Genomic DNA, 12,008 nt, shown 5'->3' on the forward strand with positions numbered 1-12,008 from the left:
GGATCGGTTTGGCCATTTCCAGAAGCTTTGGGGGTGGGCAGGGCCCAGGTCCTGCTGAGCTCCGCCCCCAAACCCCTCAAATCCCCCAAATCCCCCCAAAACTTCCCAAATCCCCCAAACTTTCCCAAATCCCCCAAATCCCCCAAACTCTCCTAAATTTATTTTTATCCTTTTTCCCCCAATTTTTAGGATCGGTTTGGCCATTTCCAGAAGCTTTGGGGGTGGGCGGGGCCCAGGTCCTGCTGAGCTCCGCCCCCAAACTCCCCCAAATCCGCCCCAAATCCCCCAAAACTCCCCAAACTTTCCCAAACACCCCCAACTCCCCCTTTACCCCCTAAAATTAATTTTTTATCCCTTTTATCCCCAATTTTAGGATCGGTTTGGCCATTTCGGAGGCCCTGGGGGTGGGCGGGGCCCGGGTCCTGCTGGGCTCTCGCCACGCCCCCACGTGGCCCGAGCTGTCAATCACCTGAGGGGCGGGGCCTGCAGGTGAGCGGCGTCACGTGCCACGTGGGCCACGCCCCCGACCGACAGCGCCTCCTGCAGGCCGTGAGTGGAGGGGTTTTTGGGGGATTTTGGGGTTTTTGGGGCTTTTGGGGTTTTTGGGGGTTCGGGGAGGTTGGGGGTTGAGGTCGATGTTAGGAGGTTTGGGGGGGTAAAAGGGTTTGGGGGGATTTTAGGGCGTTTTGGGGTGATTTTGGGGGGTGATTTGGGGTGATTTTGGGGGGTGTTTTGGGGGCGATTTTGGGGGCGTTTTTGGAGTGATTTTGGGGATATTTTAGGGGCGTTTTGGGAGTGAATTTGGGGTGATTTTTGGGGGTATTTTAGGGGCATTTTGGGGTGATTTCTGGGGGTATTTTAGGGGCGTTTTGGGGGTGAATTTGGGGTGATTTTGGGGGGTGTTTTGGGGCGTTTTCAGGGTGATTTTGGGGTGATTTTGGGGGTATTTTCGGGGTGTTTTGGGGGGTGGATTTGGGATAATTTCAGAGTGATTTTGGGGTGATTTTGGGGGTATTTTAGGGGCATTTTGGGGGTGAATTTGAGGTGATTTTTGGGGGGTGATTTTGGGGTGATTTCATGGTGTTTTGGGGCTGTGTTTGAGTATTTTAGAGGGGATTTTGGAGAGGTTTTGGGGTGATTTGGGAGTGATTTTGGGGTGACTTCAGAGTGATTTTGGGGGGTGATTTTGGGGTGAATTTGGGGTGATTTTGGGGCGTTTTGGGGCGATTTTGGGGGCGTTTTTGGGGGTATTTTAGGGGCATTTTGGGGTTGATTTTGTGGGTATTTTGGGGTCGATTTGGGGTGCCCCAGGTGCGTTTCGGGGTTAATTTTTGCCATCCAGGTGTATTTTGGGGGGTATTTTGGGGTGATTTCAGGGTGGTTTTGGAGGTGGTTTTGGGGTGATTTTAGGGGGTGTTTTTGGGGGTGATTTTGGGGTGTTTTTGGGGTGATTTCAGGTTGGTTTTGGGGTTGATTTGGGGTGCCCCAGGTGCATTTCGGGGTGAATTTTGACCATCCAGGTGTATTTTGGGGGCTGATTTGGGGCGTGCCCGGGGTGGGCGTGGTCTCAGCCCTCCCAAATTTCTGCCCTGCCCCCCCAAATTCCCCCCCAAAGGCGCTGGAGACGTTCGGGGGCATCGACATCCTGGTGTCCAACGCCGCCGTCAACCCCCACCTGGGCCCCGCCTTACGCCGACGAGACCACCTGGGACAAGGTTTGGGGAGATTTGGGGGGGTTTTGGGGGTTTTATTGGGATTTTTTGGGAGGATTTTTGGATTTTTTTTTAAAGGATTTTTGGGATTTTTGACCGATTTTTGGGGGTTTTTAGGCGGTTTTGGGACTTTGGGGATTTTTGAGGATTTTGAGGATTTTTAAGGGTTTTTGGGATTTTTGACGATTTTGAGGGGTTTTTGGCGGTTTTGGGACTTTGGGGATTTTTGAGGATTTTGAGGCTTTTTAAAGGTTTGGGGGGATTTTTTTGGCGATTTTTGGGGCTTTTTTGTGGATTTTTTGAGGATTTTTGAGAATTTTTTTAAAGGTTTTGGGGGGGGGATTTTTTGACGATTTTTTGGGGATTTTTTTACGATTTTTGAGTGATTTTTTGGTGATTTTTGAGGATTTTTAAGTGGATTTTTGGAGGGTTTTTTAAGGGGTTTTTTGGGGGGTTTTTTTGAGTTTTTTGGGAGGATTTTTGGATTTTTTTTTAAAGGATTTTTTTGGGATTTTTTGGGGATTTTTTGGGGATTTTTTTGGGGTTTTTTTGTGGATTTTTTTGAGGATTTTTGAGGGGTTTTTAAAGGGTTTTTTTTAGGGCTTTTTTTGTGGATTTTTGGAGAATTTTTGGATTTTTTTTTAAGGGATTATTTGAGGATTTTTTGATGATTTTTGGGGGGTTTTTTGGTGATTTTTAAGGATTTTTTGGGGGATTTTTTGTGGATTTTTGGGGCTTTTTTTGTGAATTTTTGGAGGGTTTTTAAGGCTTTTTTGGGAATTTTTGGGGATTTTTTTGGGGATTTTTTAGCGGTTTTTGGGGCTTTTTTAGTGGATTTTTTTGAGGATTTTTGGCGGTTTTTTAAGGGTTTTTTGGGGATTTTTTAATGGATTTTGGGGGGATTTTTTGGCGGTTTTTGGGGGTTTTATTGGGATTTTTTGGGAGGATTTTTGGGGGGTTTTTTAAGGGATTTTTTGGGGAATTTTTGGTGATTTTTGGGGATTTTTTGACGATTTTTGGGGATTTTTTGTGGATTTTTGGAGGATTTTTGAGGGGTTTTTTAGGGGTTTTTTGGGGGTTTTATTGTGATTTTTTTGGGAGGATTTTTGGATTTTTTTTAAGGGATTTTTTTGGAGATTTTTTGACGATTTTTTGACGATTTTTTGGCGATTTTTTGGCGATTTTTGGGGGATTTTTTGTGGATTTTTTGAGGATTTTTAAGGGTTTTTTTGGGGAATTTTGGGGTGATTTTTTGATGATTTTTGGGGGGTTTTTTTGAGGGTTTTTTGAGGATTTTTTAATTTTTTTTAAAGGTTTTTTTGGGGGTTTTTTTTGTGGTTTTTTTTGAGGATTTTTGACATTTTTTTAAAGGTTTTTTTTAGGGGATTTTTTGACGATTTTTGGAGGGTTTTTGAAGGGGTTTTTTCGGGGTTTTATTGGGACTTTTTGGGAGGATTTTTGGATTTTTTTTTAAGGGTTTTTTTGGGGATTTTTTGGGGATTTTTTGGGGATTTTTTAGCAGTTTTTGGGGCTTTTTTTGTGGATTTTTGGAGGATTTTTGAGGGGTTTTTTAGGGGTTTTTTTAGGGGATTTTTTTGACGATTTTGGGGGGATTTTTTGGCAATTTTTGGGGCTTTTTTTGGGGATTTTTTGAGGATTTTTGAGAGGTTTTTAAAGGGTTTTTTTAGGAGATTTTTTGACGATTTTTGGGGGAATTTTTTTACGATTTTTTGCGGGATTTTTTGACGATTTTTGGGACTTTTTTCGTGGATTTTTGGAGGGTTTTTTAAGGGGGTTTTTTGGGGAATTTTTGGGGATATTTGAGGGATTTTTACGGGTTTTTTTGGGGGATTTTTTTTACGAATTTTTTGGGGACTTTTTGGCTATTTCTGGGGGTTTTTTTGAGATTTTTTGAGGATTTTTGGATTTTTTTTAAGGATTTTTTTGGGGTCTTTTTTGTGGATTTTTGGAAGGTTTTTTAAAGGGGTTTTTTTGGCAATTTTTGGGTGATTTTTTGGTGAGTTTTCGGGCTTTTATTGTGATTTTTGGGAGGATTTTTGGATTTTTTTAAGGGGTTTTTTTGGGATTTTTTGACGATTTTTGAGGGGTTTTTTGGCGGTTTTTGGGACTTTTTTGGGGATTTTTTTGAGGATTTTTGGTGGTTTTTTAATGGGGTTTTGGGGAGGGGTTTGGGGGGTTTTTTTGTGGATTTTTTGAGGATTTTTGAGGGGTTTTTAGGGGTTTTGGGGATTTTTTAACAGATTTTGGGGGGATTTTTTGGCGATTTTTGGGGCTTTTTTCGTGGATTTTTGGAGGGTTTTTTAAGGGTTCTTTTGGGGGGGAATTTTTGGGGCTTTTTTGGCGATTTTTGGGGCTTTTTTTGCGAGTTTTGGGGGGATTTTTGGCGGGGTTTTTAAGGGTTTTTTTGGGGGTTTTTTGGTGGATTTTTGGAAGGTTTTTTAAGGGGTTTTTCTGGGAATTTTTGGGTGATTTTTTGGTGATTTTTGGGGCTTTTTTTGTGAATTTTTGGAGGTTTTTTGGATTTTTTAAAGGGTTTTTTGGGGGGATTTTTTGACGATTTTTGGGATTTTTTGGCGATTTTGGGGGCTTTTTTCGTGGATTTTTTTGAGGATTTTTGAAGGGTTTTTAAGGGTTTTTTGGGGGGGAATTTTTGGGGATTTTTTGTAGATTTTTGGGGCTTTTTTGGCAATTTTTTTGGACGATTTTTGGATTTTTTAAAGAGTTTTTTGGGGGATTTTTTTACGATTTTTGGGTGATTTTTTGGCGATTTTTGGGGCTTCTTTCGAGATTTTTTTGAGGATTTTTGGCGGGTTTTTAAAGGGTTTTTTGGGGCTTTTTTTGTGAATTTTTTGAAGGATTTTTGGATTTTTTTTTAACAGTTTTTTGGGGGAGATTTTTTGACGATTTTTTGGCGATTATGGGGCTTTTTTCATGGATTTTTGGAGGGGTTTTTTAAGGGGTTTTTTGGGGACTTTTGGTCATTTTTTAAGGATTTTTTGGGAGAGTTTTTGACAATTTATTGGTGAAGTTTTGAGGAATTTTAGGATATTTTTTCAGCAACTTTTTGCAAAGATTTTTGGCATTTTTTAAGGGTTTTTTGGGGGCTTTTCTGACAATTTTGGGGGGATTTTTTGGGAGGATTTTTTTTATTTTTTTCCTGCTTTTTGGCGATTTTGGGGGCGTTTTTTCGCGATTTCCCCACCATTTCTACCATTTTTCTTACCTTTTTTTGCCCAAAATGGTTCTTTTTTCACCCAAAACCCCCCCGAATTTCCCAGATTTTCCAGGTGAACGTGACGGCCGCCGCGATGCTGGTGAAGCTCGTGGTGCCCCACATGGAGAAAAGGGGGTAATTAATTCATTAACTCCTTAATTAACTCATTAATTAATTTACTAATTAATCAAAAACAAAACCTGGGAGGAACTGGGCGGGGCTTAAAAGGGGCGTGGCTGGAGGGGGAGGGGCTTAAAGGGGCGTGGTCTGAAGAGGGAGGAGCTTAAATGGGGAGGGGCTTAAAGGGGCGTGGTTTGGGATGGGAGGGGCTTGAGTGGGTGTGGTCAAAAATGGGCGTGGCCTAAGTGGGAGGGGGCTCGTGGGGGTTGATTTGTGGGAGGGGCTTAAAGGGGCGTGGCTTTATAAAAAGGGGGTGTGGCTTTAAGGGGCATGGCTTGAGGTGGGAGGGGCTTAATAAATATGGGGGCGTGGCTTAAAGGGGCGTGGCCGAGTGGGAGGGGCTTGGATGGCTTTAAAGGGTGGGGTTTAAAGTGGGCGTGGCTTTAAGAGGAAGGGGGTGGGGCTTAAAGGGGTGGGCGTGGCTTGAAGGGGGTGTGGTCAGGATTAAGCTCCACCCCCTTCCCATTTAGGGGCGGGGCCATCGTGGTGATGTCATCGATCGCCGGCTACCGCCCAATGCCGGTGAGGGGGGCGGGGCTTGGACAAAAGGGGGCGGGGCCACAACACAAAGGAGGGAGGGGGGAGCTTGGTCCCAAAATTCCGAATTTTTCCCTTTCAAAAATCGTCCCAAAATTCCAATTTTTGGCCTCAAAAACCACCCTGGGGTTTTTTTGGGGGGTTGTGGCAAAATACGTCGATTTGAGCCCAAAATTGGAAATTTTTGGCCCCCAAAATTCTTTTTTTTTATCCTCAAAATTCTCAGTTTCACCCCAAAAATCTTAATTATGTCACAAAATTTTCAATTTCACCTCAAAATTTTTTAATTTCACCCCCAAAATCCTTCAATTTGATGCCAAAATTTTTCAATTTTACCCTAAAATTTTTTTATTTGCCCCCAAATTTTCCATTTTACCCACAAAATTCTCCATTTTGCCCCAAAATTTTCCATTTTAACCTGAAATTCTCCATTTACCCCCAAAATTCTCCATTTGCCCCCAAAAATCTCAATTTCACCCCAAAATTCTTTAATTTAACCCCAAAAATTCTCCATTTGACCCCAAAAGTCTACATTTTACCCACAAAATTCTTCATTTCACCCCAAAATTCTTTTAATTTTTACCCCCAAAATTCTCCAGTTTACCCCCAAAATTCTCCATTTCACCCCCAAAGTTTTTAAATTTGACCCCAAAATTCTCAATTTTACTCCTGGAATTCTACATTTCACCCCAAAATTCTTTAATTTTGCCCCCAAAATTCTCCATTTGACCCCAAAATTCTCCATTTAACCCCAAATTCTTCAATTTTACCCCAAAATTCTACATTTTACCCCCAAAATTCTCCATTTCCCCCCAAAATTCTCCATTTTGACCCAAAATCCTCCATTTCACCCCAAAATTTTCCATTTTACTCCTAAAATTTTCCATTTTACCCCCAAAATTCTTTATTTTACCCCTAAAATTCTTTACTTTGTTCCCAAAATTCTCCATTTTACCTCAAAATTCTTTAATTTCACCCCCAAAATTCTCCATTTTATCCCCAAAATTCTCTTTTGCCCCCAAAAAATCTCAATTTCCCCCCAAAATTTTTCAATTTCACTCCCAAAGGTTCCTTAATGAGCGACTTTAATTAACATTAATTAACAATGGGGCTTTGTGGGCGTGGCCAGGGCTATGCAAATGAGGTGGGCGTGGTTTAGATCATCAGAGGGCGCCCCCTGCTGGCCCTGGGCACTCAAACCACCCCCCAAAACTCAACCAAAGTCCCATTAATGAGCAACTTTAATTAACATTAATGGTCAAGGGGGGGGTGTGGCCGCTTTGTGGGCGTGGTCAGGGCTATGCAAATGAGGTGGGCGTGGCTTAGATCCTCAGAGGGCGCCCCCTGCTGGCCCTGGGCGCTCAAACCACCCCGTAAAACTCAACTAAAGTCCCATTAATGAGCGACTTTAATTAACGTTAAAGGACAAAGGGAGGGCGTGGCAGCTTTGTGGGCGTGTCTGAATTTATGCAAATGAGGTGGGCGTGGTTTGGATCCTCAGAGGGCGCCCCCTGCTGGCCCTGGGCGCTCAAACCACCCCCCAAAACTCAACTCAAGTCTCATTAACGAGCGACTTTAATTAAGATTTTTAAATAAGAAGTGGGTGGGGCCTCTTTATGGGCGTGGCCATGTCTATGCAAATGAGGTGGGCGTGGTTTAGAGCCTCAGAGGGCGCCCCCTGCTGGCCCTGGGTGCTCAAACCACCCCCCAAACTCAACTAAAGTCCCATTAATGAGTGACTTTAATTAACATTAATGGGCAATAAGTGGGCATGGTCGCTTTGTGGGCGTGCCTGAGTTTATGCAAATGAGGTGGGCGTGGTTTGGATCCTCAGAGGGCGCCCCCTGCTGGCCCTGGGTGTTCAAATCACCCCCCAAAACTCAACTAAAGTCCCATTAATGAGCGACTTTAATTAACGTTAATGGTCAATGGGGGGGTGTGGCCGCTTTGTGGGCGTGGTCAGGGCTATGCAAATGAGGTGGGCGTGGTTTAGATCCTCAGAGGGCGCCCCCTGCTGGCCCTGGGCGCTCAAACCACCCCCAAAACTCAACTCAAGTCCCATTAATGAGCGACTTTAATTAACATTAATTGACAATGAGGCTTTGTGGGCGTGGCCAGGGTTATGCAAATGAGGTGGGCGTGGTTTAGATCATCAGAGGGCGCCCCCTGCTGGCCCTGGGCACTCAAACCACCCCCCAAAACTCAACTAAAGTCCCATTAATGAGCGACTTTAATTAACATTAATGGTCAAGGGGGGGGTGTGGCCGCTTTGTGGGCGTGGTCAGGGCTATGCAAATGAGGTGGGCGTGGTTTAGAGCCTCAGAGGGCGCCCCCTGCTGGCCCTGGGTGTTCAAACCACCCCCCGAACTCAACTAAAGTCCCATTAATTAGCAACTTTAATTAACGTTAATGGACCGGGGGGGGGGCATGGCTGCTTTGTGGGCGTGTCTGTGTTTATGCAAATGAGGTGGGCGTGGTTTGGATCCTCAGAGGGCGCCCCCTGCTGGCTCTGGGCTCTCAAATCACCCCCCAAAACTCAACTAAAGTCTCATTAATGAGCGACTTTAATTAACATTAATGGATAATAAGTGGGTGTGGTCGCTCTGTGGGTGTGTCCCCACATATGCAAATGAGGTGGGCGTGGTTTAGAGCCTCAGAGGGCTCCTCCTGCTGGCCCTGGGTGCTCAAACCACCCCCTAAACTCAACCAAAGTCCCATTAATGAGTAACTTTAATTAACATTAATGGGCAATAAGTGGGCGTGGCCGCTTTGTGGGCGTGGTCAGGGCTATGCAAATGAGGTGGGCGTGGTTTGGATCCTCAGAGGGCGCCCCCTGCTGGCCCTGGGCGCTCAAACCACCCCTAAAAGTCAACTAAATGTTCATTAACAAGTGACTTTAATTAATATTAATGGATAATAAGAAGGTGTGGCCGCTTTGTGGGTGTGGTCAGGGCTATGCAAATGAGGTGGGCGTGGTTTAGAGCCTCAGAGGGCGCCCCCTGCTGGCCCTGGGCTCTCAAATCACCCCCGAAAACTCAACTAAAGTCTCATTAATGAGCGACTTTAATCAACATTAATTGACAATGAGTGGGCGTGACCGCTTTGTGGGCGTGACCAGGATTATGCAAATGAGGTGGGCGTGGCTTAAATTATCAGAAGGCGCCCCCTGCTGGCCCTGGGTGCTCAAACCACCCCCCAAAACTCAACTAATGTCTCATTAATGACTCATTTTAATTAACGTTAATGGGCAATAAGTGGGCATGGCCGCTTTGTGGGCGTGTCCAGGGCTATGCAAATGAGGTGGGCGTGTCCACAGCATTCAGAGGGCGCCCCCTGCTGGCTCTGGTAGTTCAAACCACCACCCAAAGTCAATCCCAGCCTGATTAACGAGCGACTTTAATTAACGTTAATGGGCAAAGGGGGGGCGTGGCCGCTCTGTGGGCGTGTCCAGGGCTATGCAAATGAGGTGGGCGTGTCCCGGGCAGGGATTGGGCCCCTACAGCGTGAGCAAGGCGGCCCTGCTGGGGCTGGTGCAGGCCCTGGGGCCGGAGCTGCTGCCCCGGGGGATCCGAATCAACGGCGTCGCCCCCGGAATCATCCAGACACGATTCAGCGCCGCGGTGACTGGGGGGACTGGGTTATACTGGGAGGGACTGGGAGGGGACTGGGAGGGGATTGGGGGGCACTGGGAGGGACTGGGAGGCACTGGGAGGGGACTGGGAGGGACTGGGAGGGACTGGGAGGGACTGGGAGGGCACTGGGAGGCACTGGGAGGGATTGGGGGCACTGGGAGGGATTGGGAGGCACTGGGAGGGACTGGGAGGAGTTAAAGGGGTTAAAGGGATTTGGGAGTAACTGGGGGGCACTGGGAGGATTGGGGGCACTGGGAGGGGATTGGGAGGAACTGGGAGGGACTGGGAGGGATTGGGGGGCACTGGGAGGGGATTGGGATAAACTGGGAGGGACTGGGAGGGGATTGGGGGGCACTGGGAGGGGATTGGGAGGCACTGGGAGGGAGTTAAAGGGAGTTTAAGGGGGATTTGGGGTAACTGGGAGGGACTGGGAGTTACTGGTTGTTACTGGTTTGGTCTCTGGGGGTCACTGGGAGTTACTGGTTGTTACTGGTTTGGTCTCTGGGGGTCACTGGGAGTTACTGGTTGTTACTGGTTTGGTCTCTGGGGGTCACTGGGAGTTACTGGTTGTTACTGGTTTGGGGTCTGGGGGTCACTGGGAGTTACTGGTTGTTACTGCTTTGGGCTCTGGGTTATACTGGGAGTTACTGGTTGTTACTGGTTTGGGCTCTAGGTGTCACTGGGGGTCACTGGGAGTTACTGGTCGTTACTGGTTTGGGGTTGGGGGCGTGGCCCTGCTGGGTGGGCGTGTCCTGCTGAGGCCACGCCCCTTTCCCCTCCCCCTCCCCCTCCCCCAGCTCTGGGAGGACGAGGCCGTCCGGAAAAAGACGATGGAGACCCTCGGGATCCAACGGTGAGTGGGACCAGTGTGGACCAGTATAGACCAGTATAGACCAGTATGAACCAGTATGAACCACTACAGACCAGTATAAACCAGCAGGGAGCACTGTAGACCAGTAGGAACCAGTATAAACCAGTATAGACCAATATGAAGCAGTATAAACCAAACCAGTTTAAACCAGTACAGACCAGTATAAACCAGTACAAACCAGTATAAACCAGTGTGAACCAGTATAAACCACTATGAGCCACTACAGACCAGTATAAACCAGTACAGACCAGTATAAACCAGTGTGAACCAGTATAAACCACTATGAGCCACTACAGACCAGTATAAACCAGTACAGACCAGTATAAACCAGTGCTGAACCAGTATAAACCAGCTGAGCCACTACAGACCAGTATAAACCAGTACAGACCAGTATAAACCAGTATGAACCAGTATAAACCAGTATGGAGCACTGTCATGACCAGTAGGAACCAGTATAAACCAGTATAAGCCAGTATAGACCAATATGAACCAGTATAAACCAAACCAGTTTAAACCAGTACAGACCAGTATAAACCAGTACAAACCAGTATAAACCAGTGTGGACCAGTATAAACCACTATGGAGCCACTACAGACCAGTATAAACCAGTACAGACCAGTATAAACCAGTGTGAACCAGTATAAACCACTATAAGCCACTACAGACCAGTATAAACCAGTAGGGAGCGCTGTAGACCAGTAGGGACCAGTATAAACCAGTACAGGCCACAATGGGCCAGCACAGAGCCCTCCCAGTCCCTCCCAGTGACTCCTCCCAGTGCTCCCAGTAAGGGAACAAACTGGTCCCAGTCGCTCCCAGTCCCTCCCAGTGCCCCCCAATCCCTTCCCAGTATAGTCCAGTCTATCCCAGTGCCTCCCAGTCCTCCCAGTCCCCTCCCAGTTCCCTCCCAGTCCCTCCCAATCCCCTCCCAGTGCCCCCAATCCCTCCCAGTCCCTCCCAGTGCTCTCCCAGTTCAACCAGTCCTCCCAGTGCCCCCAATCTCCTCCCAGTCCCCTCCCAGTCCCTCCCAGTGCCCCCCAATCTCCCCAGTCCTCCCAGTGCCCCCAATCCCTTCCCAGTCCCTCCCAGTGCCCCCAGTCCCTTCCCAGTCCCTCCCAGTGCCCCCAATCCCTCCCAGTACCCCCAATCCCCTCCCAGTCCCTTCCCAGTCCTCCCCAGTCCCTCCCAGTGCCCCCAATCCCTCCCAGTGCCCCCAGTGACTCCCAGTGCGTTCCCAGTCTGGGCTCCCCGCGGGACGTGGCGAGGTGGTTTCGTTCCTGGTGTACCCCAGTCCCTCCCAGTCCCCTCCCAGTCCCTCCCAGTGCCCCAATCCCCTCCCAGTCTGTCCCAGTCCCTCCCAGTGCCCCCCAATCCCCTCCCAGTCCCTCCCAGTGCCCCCAGTGACTCCCAGTGTTCCCAGTCTGGGCTCCCAGCGGGACGCGGCCGAGGTGGTCTCATCCTGGTGTCCTTGAGCTCCTCCTACGCCACCGGGAGACCCTCGTGCTGGCCGGGGTCCCCGCCCACCTCTGACCACGCCCACCCCACTAATGAGATGTTAATTGTATGCTAATGAGATGTAAATGAGACACTGATTGTATGATAAATATATGTTAATTATATGGAAGAAAAAAGTCTGGTTCGGGGGGCACTGGGAGGGACTGGGACTGAGTTTGGGGGTTACTGGTTTATATTGGGAGTGGATTGGGGGGCACTGGAAGGGTTAGGGGTCACTGGTTTGTACTGGGAGGGCACTGGGAGGGACTGGGAGGGGATTGGGGGGCACTGGTTCATACTGGGAGGGCACTGGGAGGGGATTGGCGGTCACTGGTTTGTACTGGGAG

At 47.6% G+C, this 12,008-nt stretch overlaps 1 protein-coding gene across 1 annotated transcript; it reads left to right on the top strand.

Moving 5' to 3' along the window:
* Positions 1-373: 373 nt before the first annotated feature.
* On the top strand, positions 374-11,432 carry LOC126635177 (dehydrogenase/reductase SDR family member 4-like; the record flags this gene model as incomplete). Its single annotated transcript, XM_050306137.1, is given in 10 exon segments — positions 374-441; positions 444-470; positions 473-549; positions 1,616-1,689; positions 1,691-1,715; positions 5,012-5,082; positions 5,598-5,649; positions 9,150-9,284; positions 10,094-10,149; positions 11,406-11,432. Coding segments are annotated over 10 exon segments (612 nt in total), but the record flags the coding sequence as incomplete, so codon positions are not given.
* Between the last annotated feature and the right edge of the window lie 576 nt (positions 11,433-12,008).

The sequence above is a fragment of the Myiozetetes cayanensis genome, unplaced genomic scaffold (genome assembly GCF_022539395.1).
Source record: "Myiozetetes cayanensis isolate MyiCay16 unplaced genomic scaffold, myiCay2020 scf1128, whole genome shotgun sequence".
In the NCBI taxonomy this organism is placed as follows: domain Eukaryota; kingdom Metazoa; phylum Chordata; class Aves; order Passeriformes; family Tyrannidae; genus Myiozetetes; species Myiozetetes cayanensis.